The sequence below is a fragment of the Glycine soja genome, chromosome 5 (genome assembly GCF_004193775.1).
Source record: "Glycine soja cultivar W05 chromosome 5, ASM419377v2, whole genome shotgun sequence".
Lineage (NCBI taxonomy): Eukaryota > Viridiplantae > Streptophyta > Magnoliopsida > Fabales > Fabaceae > Glycine > Glycine soja.
In genome coordinates, this window is record NC_041006.1 from 9,783,908 (window position 1) to 9,796,705 (window position 12,798).

General features: G+C 33.3%; 1 protein-coding gene and 1 pseudogene across 1 annotated transcript; one reads left to right on the top strand and one right to left on the bottom strand.

Annotated features, from left to right (window-relative positions):
* Nucleotides 1-571: 571 nt before the first annotated feature.
* Nucleotides 572-3,163, top strand: LOC114412297 (UPF0481 protein At3g47200-like). The gene is made up of 2 exons (XM_028376125.1): nt 572-1,396; nt 1,887-3,163. Exons 1-2 carry the CDS (start codon nt 741-743, stop codon nt 2,752-2,754), a joined length of 1,524 nt encoding a protein of 507 aa, XP_028231926.1. The 5' UTR covers nt 572-740; the 3' UTR covers nt 2,755-3,163.
* LOC114412298 lies at nt 1,099-4,472 on the bottom strand (annotated as a pseudogene).
* Between the last annotated feature and the right edge of the window lie 8,326 nt (nt 4,473-12,798).

The following is a 12,798-nucleotide window of genomic DNA, read 5'->3' on the forward strand; positions in this document are numbered from 1 at the left end:
TCAAGTATGAAGTTGATATTCACCCCAAAACAAGAAGTAACATTAAAAGGAAGCAACTTAAACTTAGGAACTGTATCTTAGTCAATTCCACTACTAGAGTAGGCTAATTTGTATGTACCTAGAAAGCAAAGCAATCTCAGGTTCATTTATATAAAGTATTGCAGCACTTCATTTAGTATCACTTACTCTTAATGAAGTCCAAACTCGGAAATCTTTAATGTAAAATCTGATTCTACGTACTTTGGTTTTCTTTTTTATGAATTGCTTTTTCACCACGAATGTATTCAGACTTCAAATATTAGCAAAGAAAGATGCCTCCCGTATTCCTTATTGAGTGCTTTTTCACTTCGAATTCTATAGTATTCATTCCAAACTTGAAACAATAGCAAAGCTAAACGCATCTAGTACTAGTAGTCTAGTACTCTTTGGTTAACTTAAGAATAAGATATATAATGTAGCGTGAAAGTACTTTCAGTTTGTTTTCTTTCTTCTTTCTGCATTTTGAATTCTATTTACTCCCTAGTAACTATATTTAAGATAAGGCAATTGCTATATTCCTGAATTTCTGATTTCAACATTCAAATTTTAAAGTATGAGCAGAGCTCAGTGATTCTTACACTTCTTATTTTGACTATATATTAAATAAACTGTAACGTGAAATGTTTTCATGAACCCTGAACTTCACTTATCTAGAACACGTAAAAATACCCACCAATCCTTCAATAGTATAATTGCACAACATGACTGATACACAACACCTCAGCCTAAAGTTTGACCAACTAGAGAAAGCAAAGCAAATTGCACAAAATTCAGCCCCAAAGATACAAAGGGTAGCACATCATCTGCGAGATCGAAAACATTTTGCCAAGCATTACTTACCCAGGTTGGTGTCAATTGGTCCAATCCATCATGGTGCAGAGAAACTGCAGCTGGGAGAAAAATACAAGGTTATGTGGGCAGCAATGTACCTCGAACGCACCAAACAAGATGCACAAACTCTGTACCAAAAGATTGCATCAAATATTGAACAACTGAAGGAACTGTTTTCTGAGGATGTTGTTAGAGACTTCCCTGATGATGAAAAGCTCTCGTGGTCGTGGATGCTATTTGTGGATGGATGTTCTCTGCTACAAATCTTGGAGAAGGGAAAACTTCATTATCCAAAAGAAATGAATGTAAAGGTTGATCAACTGGCTCTTGTGTGGCAGGATGTGCTCTTGTTAGAGAACCAGCTTCCCTATCAAGTGCTTAAACTGTTGTCAGACCACGGGAATGATGCAAAGCTAGTAAAGAGCATGAATGAGTTTCTTAAGTGCCATCATTTGTCACCAGTTAGACAGGAGCAAAAAGCTAAGAAACAGGACATGGGCAATTTTAAAAGCAAGGATGAAGATAGGTATACCTCATTTAATGCTTAAATATAATCTTGTTCTTTATGAGCATACCATACGTACTTTCAGTCTTAATTCCTTAATAATTTGAGTTTTAGTTTGTGTTTTTTTATCTTGTTAAAAAACAAACACTTTAATTCTACACATTACCATAGTTTCATTACATGTTGATGTGTCACAATAAGCTGAAAATTATTTTACACATATTTATGAATATAACACATCAATAAAAAACTAACAACCAAGACAAAGATACTTTCTAATCATATGTCACATTTTAATTTGAACATAGAAAAGGAGACATGAAGCATGATGAATGATGATATCAATCGATTTACGAAAACAACATAAAACAAATGCTTGTTTCTACAGAATTAACAATTTTGATAATATATATATATATATATATATATATATATATATATATATATATATATATGATTTTAAGTAGAATTCAGTCGGTATGATTATACTTTGAACATGTTATATTTTTAGAGCATTGACTGAAGAAGAGTACAGAAGCGTTTGTGTAAAGAACGAAGACACCCTAAAAGGAGAACATAGAATAGAAATAACCCAGGAATCACCTATTCATCTTCTTGATCAGCTTCGCAGATATGTCCTTGATGACCCACATGAGAAAAAGGACACAGGAAGGGACAAAAGGAAGAAGAATACAAATGAAGACTTGGACATGATAACATACAGGAACAAGAAAAGGGAGAACAGCACAAATGAAGACTTGGATATGACAACATACAGGAACAAGAAAAAGGAGCAGAACACAAATGAAGACTTGGACATGACAACATACAGGAACATACAAGAGCTGAGAGCAGCAGGGATTAAACTTAAGAGAGAAAAGTCACGCAGGCTCAGAGACGTGTCTTTCTCTTATCGCTGGATGTGTTTGTGCGCGGAACTGATGCTTCCTGAGATCACAGTTGATGACACAACAGCTCCTACATTTCTCAACTTGATAGCATATGAGATGTGTCCTGATTTTGGCAACAACTTCGAGATTTGTTCCTTCGTGGCCTTCATGGACTCGCTTATCGACCATCCTGAGGATGTGAAGGAGCTGAGAGCAGCAAAGGTTCTGCACAATGCCCTTGGGAGTGATGAGGAAGTGGCAAAGCTCTTCAACACCATAAGCACTGACTTGGTGCCCGACACGGAGAGTTATTCGCATGTTAGATGCCAAATTGAGAAGCATTATAGGAGCAAATACAGGACATGGATAGCTCTTGGTTATCATACGTACTTTAGTAACCCTTGGGCAATCATTGCTTTCCATGCTGCTCTTGTTGCTCTAGTTCTCACTTTCATCCAAACTTGGCTTGCTATTCACCCTGTTGGCTAGTTCACTCACCAGTCACCATGTCAACCAGATTGAAATTACTTGTCTTTGCTTTCATTTTCTGTAGACAAAATTTAGATGCAGTTCTTAAATACTTTTGGTGTTTTTTAATCAAAATTGGGAGTTTTACCACATAATAAAGGTTTGCAATAGAAGTGCATCTAAATTTTATCTATCTTCTATTCACTTCTCTATTTGTTTTGTAATTAAAATTAACAACATTAAAAAAATCATTCTTTTTTTCCTGAGTAGTATTTTGTTGGGGCATTAAAGAAAAAGTAATCTATTTATGTTTCTGTATGATTCAGTGTGGTATTGCAATTGATCAATCTTTGACTGTTGGTGTGCGATTGGAATTTGTAATGACTGTTAAACCACAGTTACTGATGTGTAATAAAAGTTTTCTTTTAAGGCAACCACTGTTCACTGGGTTTCACTTTCTCAATAGAGTGTTTAGATTTTTTAAGGTTTCTTTCAGGTGATTTTGCATACTTTCTTGGCTAGTAATTCTATTTCGGTTGTGTATCTAGGAGGCACCTTGGTGCCTTCCATAAGAAAAGTTTCTGTTTGTATAATTTGAAACAGATATTCTGATTTCAAGTTAGTTTAAAGGTATATCCATTATGCTTCATAGTTTGTTTATATACAATTTTTATTGATAAAAGGATCAAGATTCTAGATTAAATCATTAGAACATTCATCCACTTACAGTGTTAAGGTGCGATGGTGGAAGCTTTGCATTTTAATCAGATAAGTAGTAGACAGAGACAATACTAACACGTTATCAACAACAAAAATATCTTATTTATTTGTCTCGCATTATAATTACACACAATCATGTCATGTGAGTGAAAAATAGAGAAAATCAGAACCAGCACAACATATATACTAGAAGAAAATTAGAGAAAATTACATCATTTTTAACCGGATATTTCAGCTGCTTTGGTTTCTGGCTTCTTCATTTCTTCCTTAGAAATAGTAACAGTGAGAACCCCATTTTCCATGGATGCCTCGATCTGATCCATCTTAGCATTTTCTGGTAACCTTAATCTTCTCATGAACTTGCCACTGCTACGCTCCACATGATGCCACGTGTCATTCTTGTCTTCTTTCTCAAGGTTCCTTTTTCCACTTATTTGGAGGACCCTGTGATCCTCAACTTCCACCTTCAATTCGTCTTTCTTAAGCCTTGGCACATCAGCCTTGAACACGTGAGCTTCTTGAGTTTCTTTCCGGTCAATACTTGTGTTCACAAATGCTGAATTCTCTGAAGTGCAGAGGGAATTGGAGAATGGAAAATCTCTGAAGGGGTCTCAAACATCAAGAGAGAATGAGTCCAAGAGGATGCTCCTGCGACCACCAAAGAAACTCGGGATCAGCGACATTCTTTTTTTTTTTTTTTTTCTTTCTCTAATTCCAAATCCTAAGATGAAAACTCGGAGGTCGTAGAGAGTTGACTAGGAAACCGTTAGTAATTCTTTGTTCCTGTTATGTCGATGCTGACGAACAGGGGGTCTGGTCTGGTGTGGTATACAAAGTGATTAAAGGAATAATCTGGTAAATTCAAGCCTAATGTTTCTGGAGTGTAGAACCTCGTGGAAATTTGGAGTCAATTTAGCATTCTAATTATCTTCTCGCCTTTCTATGATTTCTAAGTAGTTTTTTTTTTAAGAGTACATTTATGAGACACAAGAATCCAAGGATTTATGAGACAATCAGAAGAATCCAAGGATCACTATGAATACTCATCCTCCAAGTATTTAAAGGTAACTAGATACACAATATTCGAACTTAAAATCTCTTTGCTTCGTGAGATACTAGATTTCTACAATTGATGTATATATAAATTTCTTAACATAAGCAATTTATAATAAAAAATTATGATTTATTTGAGGTGATGGTAAATTTTCTGTCTTTAATTCATAACATACAGTTTAATTTTACCTCAAATTCATTTATAATCTTTTTCAAAATCAAGAAATATTTTTTTTTTGTAAATTTGGTTTTTAAACATTCTTCTTATATTTGATAATGGTCCTTCTTGTTACCAACAACAACATCACCATTGACACTAATATTGTTGGTGCTGCTCTCACCATAACCCACATTGACAACTTCAAAATCATCACTACTATTATCACTTCTTGTCATTTTCATATAATCACACCCTTTAACTAATTATAATAAGATAAGAAACTTTTAAAATGAATTTTTTTAGAACAACCTAAAAAATTCAGGAAAAACTACAACTGTAAAAACTAAAATTTGATTGTTTTAAATTTTTTTTTGAAACTGACAACTAAAGAACACCCAAAACGGGACCTAAATTAATGTTGTTTGATAAATTAAAATTAATTCATATACATTAATTTTTATAAAAAAATTGTGTAACTTACCTTACACCTGATTATAATTTATAAACAAGTTTAGCTAACATGTGTATTAGGAGTTTTATTAACCGTATTAGTTAGTCTATTAATTTGTCTTAATTCTTAAAAACTAATTTAATTTTTATTATTTTAAAAAAATTATCTCTTTCATAATACTTTCCATCTTAATTATCTAACCATTATCTTTTAGTTTATTTTAAAAAAAATCATCATTTATCATCACTCATGTCGTCACCTCCATCACCATAATCACGATCACCATTGATGACTATCATATAATTATCATCATTCCCTTTACCTTTATCATTGTCTCTGTTATAGTTGTCACTATCATCACACCTACTACTTTTGATACCATGGTGTTGTCATCACTACTAATTATTGTTGTCACTTCAATATATGCGACAACAATAATGACAATAGTGGTAGTAGAGACATAAAGGATTTTTTTTTATATAAAAAGTAGAGAGAGGAAATTAAGGAAGAAAAGATAAAGAAAGAGAGAATTATTGTTTAAATAAAAAAAGATCAAATTAATTATTAAGATTTAGACAGATAAAAAAATTCCTAAACTAATGTGTGTATTGAAAATTCTAACATGTGCTTTCTAAATAAGCTGTAAAAATCAAGTAATTATTTGCTTAAAATTTATTAATACACAATTAATTGTATTTTGATTTAACATAAAATAGTAAAAAGCAGATTAATGATCAGCAAGGTTCTAAGTTGTGGACTGCAACACCTATTGTGCCACAATATTGCAATTGCGGAACTACCTGAAACGGCAACAACCCGCAATTGTGGTATAAATTTAATTCATTTAAATCGTTATCAATCATGTCTAATTTAGTTAGTTAAAAGGAGTTGTAACTTGTACGCCTCTGGTATCGAATTTCAATTCCAATAAATAAATAAAAAACATTAATTGCTACAATGCAACTGCAATGGAGTCGCAACCAAAACGCAATGGGCTTCAATAGAACCTAAAATTGCCATAAAAAAAAAAACAAAATACAAACTTCAATCTTCTATTCTAATTTCTAATTAGTGTCCATGGTTGAGTGGGATGTTGGGGAAGCGCGAGACGCATCTAATGGTGACAAACGATTCAAAAATCTTAGATTGAATAATTATAACATTAAAAATAAAAGATATACTAATAACTATAATATCTATGGAATTAGTTCTTATATCATTTTGCGCAATCATATAATAATTTGCCATTGTAATGGTCGTAATCCGCTTCGTAGCAACTACAATGGCCACGGCTACAACCATGACCGCTTGCAATTTAGAAATATGATGTTCAAAATTAATATATTAAACGAAACCAGAATAGGCAAATTTACATGTACTACTAATTAATTAGTAAGCAATGCAATCTGTTTCTTAAAACAACGGAGGTTCACTTATATAAAGTATTGCTGCAATTAATTGGCTATCACTGACTCTTGTGAAGTCCAAACAGACTATTTAAGCCTATAATCTTTATGATAAATTCTGATTCTACGTACCTTCCTTGTTTGTTGAAGCGCTTTTTCATCACGAATCTATACAGACTTTAAATTGTTTATAGTAGAATGCTTTATCGATATCAAGATTGTTCATATATTTAAGTGCTTTTCACTGCGAATTTACTTGTAGTCATTTCAAATTTGACACATTAACAAAGCTAAATGCATCTAGTAATAGTACCCCTGGTTAATTTAGTTAAAGAATAGCGTGAAAGAAATTTTAATTTTTTTTTTCATTTGAATTCTATACACTCCCTATAGCAACCGGAATTCAGATAATTAAGGCAATTGCTATAATTCTAAAAGACTTAAATATGAATTTAGTTTCTGTAAGTTATGTGATTTTTTTTTAATTTTGGTGTCCGTATGTTTTTTTTTTTCATTTTTAATTTTATAAATTTGTGTGTTTTTAATTTTAATTTTTGTAAGTTTGCGTATTAGGGACTGAAATTGAAAAAAAAAATTAATTAATAAATTTTGAGTTAGGAATGTATTAAATTAGAGTTTGAAAGAATTTAAAATGAATTTTAAAACAATCCTGTAGTGTAGTATTAATAGCGTGAATTGAAATTAAAGCAGAACCTACTATGTAAAAATAACTTTATCTTTGTAATCAATTTGTGTGTATGTGTTTAAGGGCTACATTTTAGAAGGTATAATTGTTTGGAAGATATCTAAGTGAGCTGACACACACACACACCCACTTAGATATCTTCCAAACACTTATACCTACTAAAATGTAGCCCTTAAACTTTAATATGATATCAAAGTAAGTGCGACCCCACTCTGCCACCGCCACCAGTTGTGCAACAATAATTCCTATTTTTCGGTGAGCCATTCTTCTTCGAAACCATTTTTTGTGTTTAGTAGCTATCAATACTAGTACTACTAGACTCATCTCGTCGTTGTTGGTCAAGCCCATCTTTCTCCTTGTGTAGTGGCTTATTACAAATATTTGTGTGAGATATCCTATTCTGAAGGTTACGTTGGACTTACCCTCTGTTGGTTGTTACTAAGACGCTTCTTGCTTCAACCAGCTATTCAGATTTGTATCTGACTTATTGCCTTTAAGTTGTTCATCTTGTATTAGGTTGCATGCCATGTGTTTGTGACGTGTGAAGTTGACATTTACCTCGGAACAATTGTTCCTGAGTCAATATTGTCTTAGAGAGGCAATGTCGGCTTATCAAGTATGAAGTTAATATTTATCCCAAAATAGTTTCCCCTGAGTTGATATTGTCTCAAAGAGGCAATGTCAACTTATCAAGTATAAAGTTGATATTTACCCCAAAACAAGAAGTAACATTAAAAGGAAGCAACTTAAACTTAGGAACTATATCTTAGTCAATTCCACTACTAGAATAGGCTAATTTGTATGTACCTAGGAAGCATGCTTTATGAGGTCGTTAGGCTTCACAGGCAAGGACTATCCATACTAGAAAGACAAAACGGAAATGCACATCGAGTCCACTGATGTGTAAAATATGTTGGGCTCACACAAGAGCAAGTGTACCCTATCCAATTGTAATAGTGAACTCAAAAGTCCGGATACCGAACCCAAAGGACCAATTTATTTCCAACTAGACAAGTTTATTAAACTAACAATTGAAGTGATTAGAAAGAGGATTTAAATATTTTTATTGTTTTGATTTTTAGAATAAAACAAATAAAATAATGCGAAGAGAGATTTGAGTGATGATAAGAGTAATTGGGAGTTATGACTCAATAATACCAATTTCCCCAAATCTCAGTCCTAAAGAAATTCCTTATCTAGTTAGTTACCAACTCCCAAAATCAAATAAAGCCTATGATCAAGGTCAGAAGATTGTTTTTTTCTTCTTAAATCAATACCCCAATGATCATAGGTCTATCAATTTAAGTCAAAGGATAAAATCAATTCTAAGGATGACCAATTAAAGATTAACTAATATATTGGAGATTATCTAAATTGTTTGATCATGCAATTTGATGTAAAACATTTTCTACCTAGATATACCAATTACATGCAGATGATGACTAGTATGCAATCGATTGAGTAGAATGATAGGTTCCAAATAAACAGTAAAATATGGAAGAAAATTAATTAACATAAAACAATAAGGAATTTCATTAACAACAGGGAGAAGGGTACAATTAGATAGTTACATCATAACTCCCGAACTAGGGGGATTAGCCGCTCATGATCAAAGCCAAACTTGCAATCCTATAAAAAAATAAACATAGACATACCAATAGGCAGGAATGATGATCATGATCCGTCCTAACAGCGTTGTCCAAGTTATTGAGCTCTAAAAAACCCTCGAGGTTCTCTTAAATTCATAAAAGATAAGAATAAAACTAAAGATTGTTTTTACAAAATCTAGAGACCTATATATAACTTCCTAAAGATATTTGCATGAAAAGGCGCATTATGACCGTGTTGACCATGATCCTCATGAATTGACCACGACCATGATAAGTTTATCACGGTTGTTGTCGGATCTTTGATGCTACTCTGCAAGGTTGTTATCATTTCACTATGGTCGTGCTGATTACCATAGCCGTGGTAAATGTACCACGATCGTGATCAAGTATAGAGTTTTCAAATCTTCATAAAATTGTGCAATTTCGAACTCTTTTACTCAATTGAACAACTGTACTTCTGCAATACAAAACTAGTGTCCAAACATGAGTTCTGTCAAGAAAATGCATGCAAAATGACACAAAAACTCATACAAAATACCACTCAAAAAGTGGTTGATCAATCTCCCCACACTTGAGCATTGTTTGTCCTTAAGCAATTACTTCAGTTCCCAATCAAAACAAATTTTGTTAAGTTAGAACTTGTGCAACATAAATTCTTATTTATTCATGCGACTACATGGTGGAGGAAGAGGCATGCCTCCATGCATACTTTGGATACATTCAACACCACATTTTGTTGTTAGATGAGCCCCAGATGCCACTAGTCACCATAAAGGCAAATGCTACATACCACTTCTCGTTCGAGCATACCCCTCAGCATGATACTAACCATATCATTTCCTACTATGCTTACTTTGGATTTGCGCGGCCGGAAAACTCCTTGTGATTCCCATAGCAATTCTTTGGGCATGATGCCAATGAGAGGCCTACTAGATCTACCTTCCATTGGGATACGCCTATTGAAGTCCACAAGAATGTTGGAGATTTCAGCGACAATAAGGATCTCACGTCGTCCAAGGTAGCTTCCTATCGGGATGTTTGGGGTGAAGAGATATTTGAGGGAGAGATGGTTTCGCCCGACGAGGAAAGGGATTCCTCGGGAGATGAGAGCGACCCTTTCGAAGATATGACTTTGCCCTAGGTAATTTGTGGGTCTTGGGTAGTAATTGCTTTGAGTGTAGGATGGTTTTCCCTTTTTGATGTATTTTTGGGGTGGGAATATTTCTATACTCAGTGTTGTGATATTTTGTTGTATTAAACCTTTTGGTGATACCGTATAACATTTCAAGGGACGATGGATATTTTATTTTCTTGCTAACAGTTGTAATGATTTCGGTACATTTATGTTTAAATCTTAAGGGTCATTGAGGCTCAATATGTATGTTTATGTACTTCTTCCAGTTTCTCATCATTTAATTTTGTGTAAGTTATTTCTTTATAATTCGTACTATATTACAACATTGTATAAGGATAGAAGAAAAATGGCAACAACTTTTGGAATATTTTTTTTATAGAGAACACATTTGGACAATGCCCTTTATTCAAGAGTATTTTAATTATACATACATGTTTTAATCAAGCACAATATATATGTATATATGTTCTTTGTTTTCTCAAAAGAAAAAAAATACATTGAGATATCTTAACAATTTATAAAAGAAACTAATTTAATGATGTGTATTCCACAATATTTATTATTTAAATGATTTTAAAGCTATATTTTAGAAAAAGAATTTGAGGTGTTACAATAATTCCACCCCCATGCACTTTTAGGTTAAAGCAGTGAATATTGTCGGCTATTTACAAAACAGAATTTACATTAGACCAATTTTGAAAAGGACTCCTTATGAATTATGGAAAGGACACAAACCTAAAATTTCATACTTTCATCCATTTGGATGTCAATGTTTCATCTTAAACACTAACGAAAGCTTGGGAAAGTTTGATTCCAATAGTGATATTGGAACATTGCCCTGATACTATGAAATATCTTAGGCATATAAGGTATACAAATCTAGAACCTTCATAGTAGAAGAAGCAATCCATGTGAAGTTTATTGAACTAAGCTTGATACAAAAATATCAGACCTGGATGAGTCTTGTGCAGATCTTAAACTGGATGATGGAATCAAACCCTTAACAATTAGTCAGACACCAGAAGTAGACACATCAAATCAGACATTGGAAAATCCTCAAGAAGTCAGGGAACCAATTGGACAATTACTTAAGAAGCATTATCCAGAAATTCAAATCATTGGTGATCCCTCAACTAGAGTCCAAACAAGAGCATCACTTAGAAATCAAGGTGAAACAACATTGATATCTGAAATAGAACCCCAAAACATAGATAATACTATGGAAGATGAACACTGGGTCAAGGCCATGCAAGAAGAACTTGACCAATTTCAAAAGAATGATGTTTGGAAGCTTGAGGAACTACCCAAAGGAAATAAGGCAGTGGGTGCGAAATGGGTATTAAGAAACAAGTTGGACGAGGCAGGTAAGGTAGCAAGAAACATGCCAAAGTTAATTGCCAAAGGCTATTCACAACAAGAAAGTATAGATTATACTTAAACTTATGCTCCTGTTGCACATATATTTTACATTCATTTGCAGCTCATAATAAAATGAAGTTGTGTCAAATGGATGTGAAAAGTGCATTCCTTAATGGACTTACCCAAGAGGAAGTCTATGTAGAAAAACCCCTTGGGTTTGAGAGTGGTACATTCCCAATCATGTTCTCAAACTAAACAAAGTCCTGTGTGGACTAAAACAAGTTCCTCGAGCTTGGGATGAAAAACTTAGTTTATTTCTTTTAGAAAATGGTTTTGAAAGAAAGTAGATACACATTTGTTCTGGAAAAACTATGACTATCAATTTATATTAGTTCAAGTTTATGTAGATGATATTATCTTTGGTGCTATTAATGAACCTTTGTGTGAGGATTTCTCTAGGTTAATAGAGACTAAGTTCAAAATGAGCATGATGAGGGAATTGACGTTCTTCTTAGGATTATAAATAAATAAATAAAAACCTTGGAATATACATCCATCAAACTAAGTAAGTGAAGTAGCTCCTAAAGAAGTTCCACATGCATGATGCTAAGGAGATGAAAACACCTATGCATCCAACCACAAATCTTGGACTAGACGAGGAATCCAACAAGGTGGACGGGACTCAATATAGAGCAATGATTGGATCACTATTATACCTCACAACTCTACACCTAATATCATGTTTAGTGTTTGCATATGTGAAAGATTTCATTCCAACAAATGTTAAAAGAATATTTAGATATTTAAGTGGAACTACTAATCTTGGTCTTTGTTTTAAGCAAGGGAAAGCATTTAGGTTAATAAGCTATTATGATGTTGACTATGCCGAAGACAAAGTTAAAAGGAAAAGCACAAGTGGGAGCTGCCATTTCATTGGTGGAAATCTTGTCATCGAGATCTGTAAGAAGCAAGGATCAATAGCATTATCTACTGCAGAAGTTGAATACATATCAGTTGCATGCTGCTATACTCAATTGATATGGATCAAGACTCAACTAGAAGACTACAACATCTTTGAAACTAGAATTCCTATCTACTGTGACAACAAAGTAGCGATAAGTTTATCCAAAAATCCTACTTTGCATTCTCGAGCTAAGCATATAGAAATTAAACATGACTTTCTCAAAGATCATGCTCAGAAAGGGACAATGGATCTACATTTTGTACCCACTAAAAATCAGTTTGTTGATATTTTTACAAAACCCCTCAATGAGGACATGATGATTTTATTAAGAAATCAATTGGGAATGGACTTTGTGAAAGAATGATTCATAAAACGTATGGGATAAAGATAACTCACCGTCCAATAACTCCTAAATTACTACATCTACATGACTGGACGACCTAAGACTCATAAAAGTGTTGTGTGCTCTACTGAGTTGGTGCTTGAGTAACAGACTTATTA

Bases quoted from the DNA above. Each gene is read 5' to 3' on its own strand.
- LOC114412297 (XM_028376125.1), top strand. From the start codon at position 741: ATGACTGATACACAACACCTCAGCCTAAAGTTTGACCAACTAGAGAAA. The intron at 1,397-1,886 runs GTATACCTCATT...TTATATTTTTAG, and splicing joins AAAAGCAAGGATGAAGATAG to AGCATTGACTGAAGAAGAGT.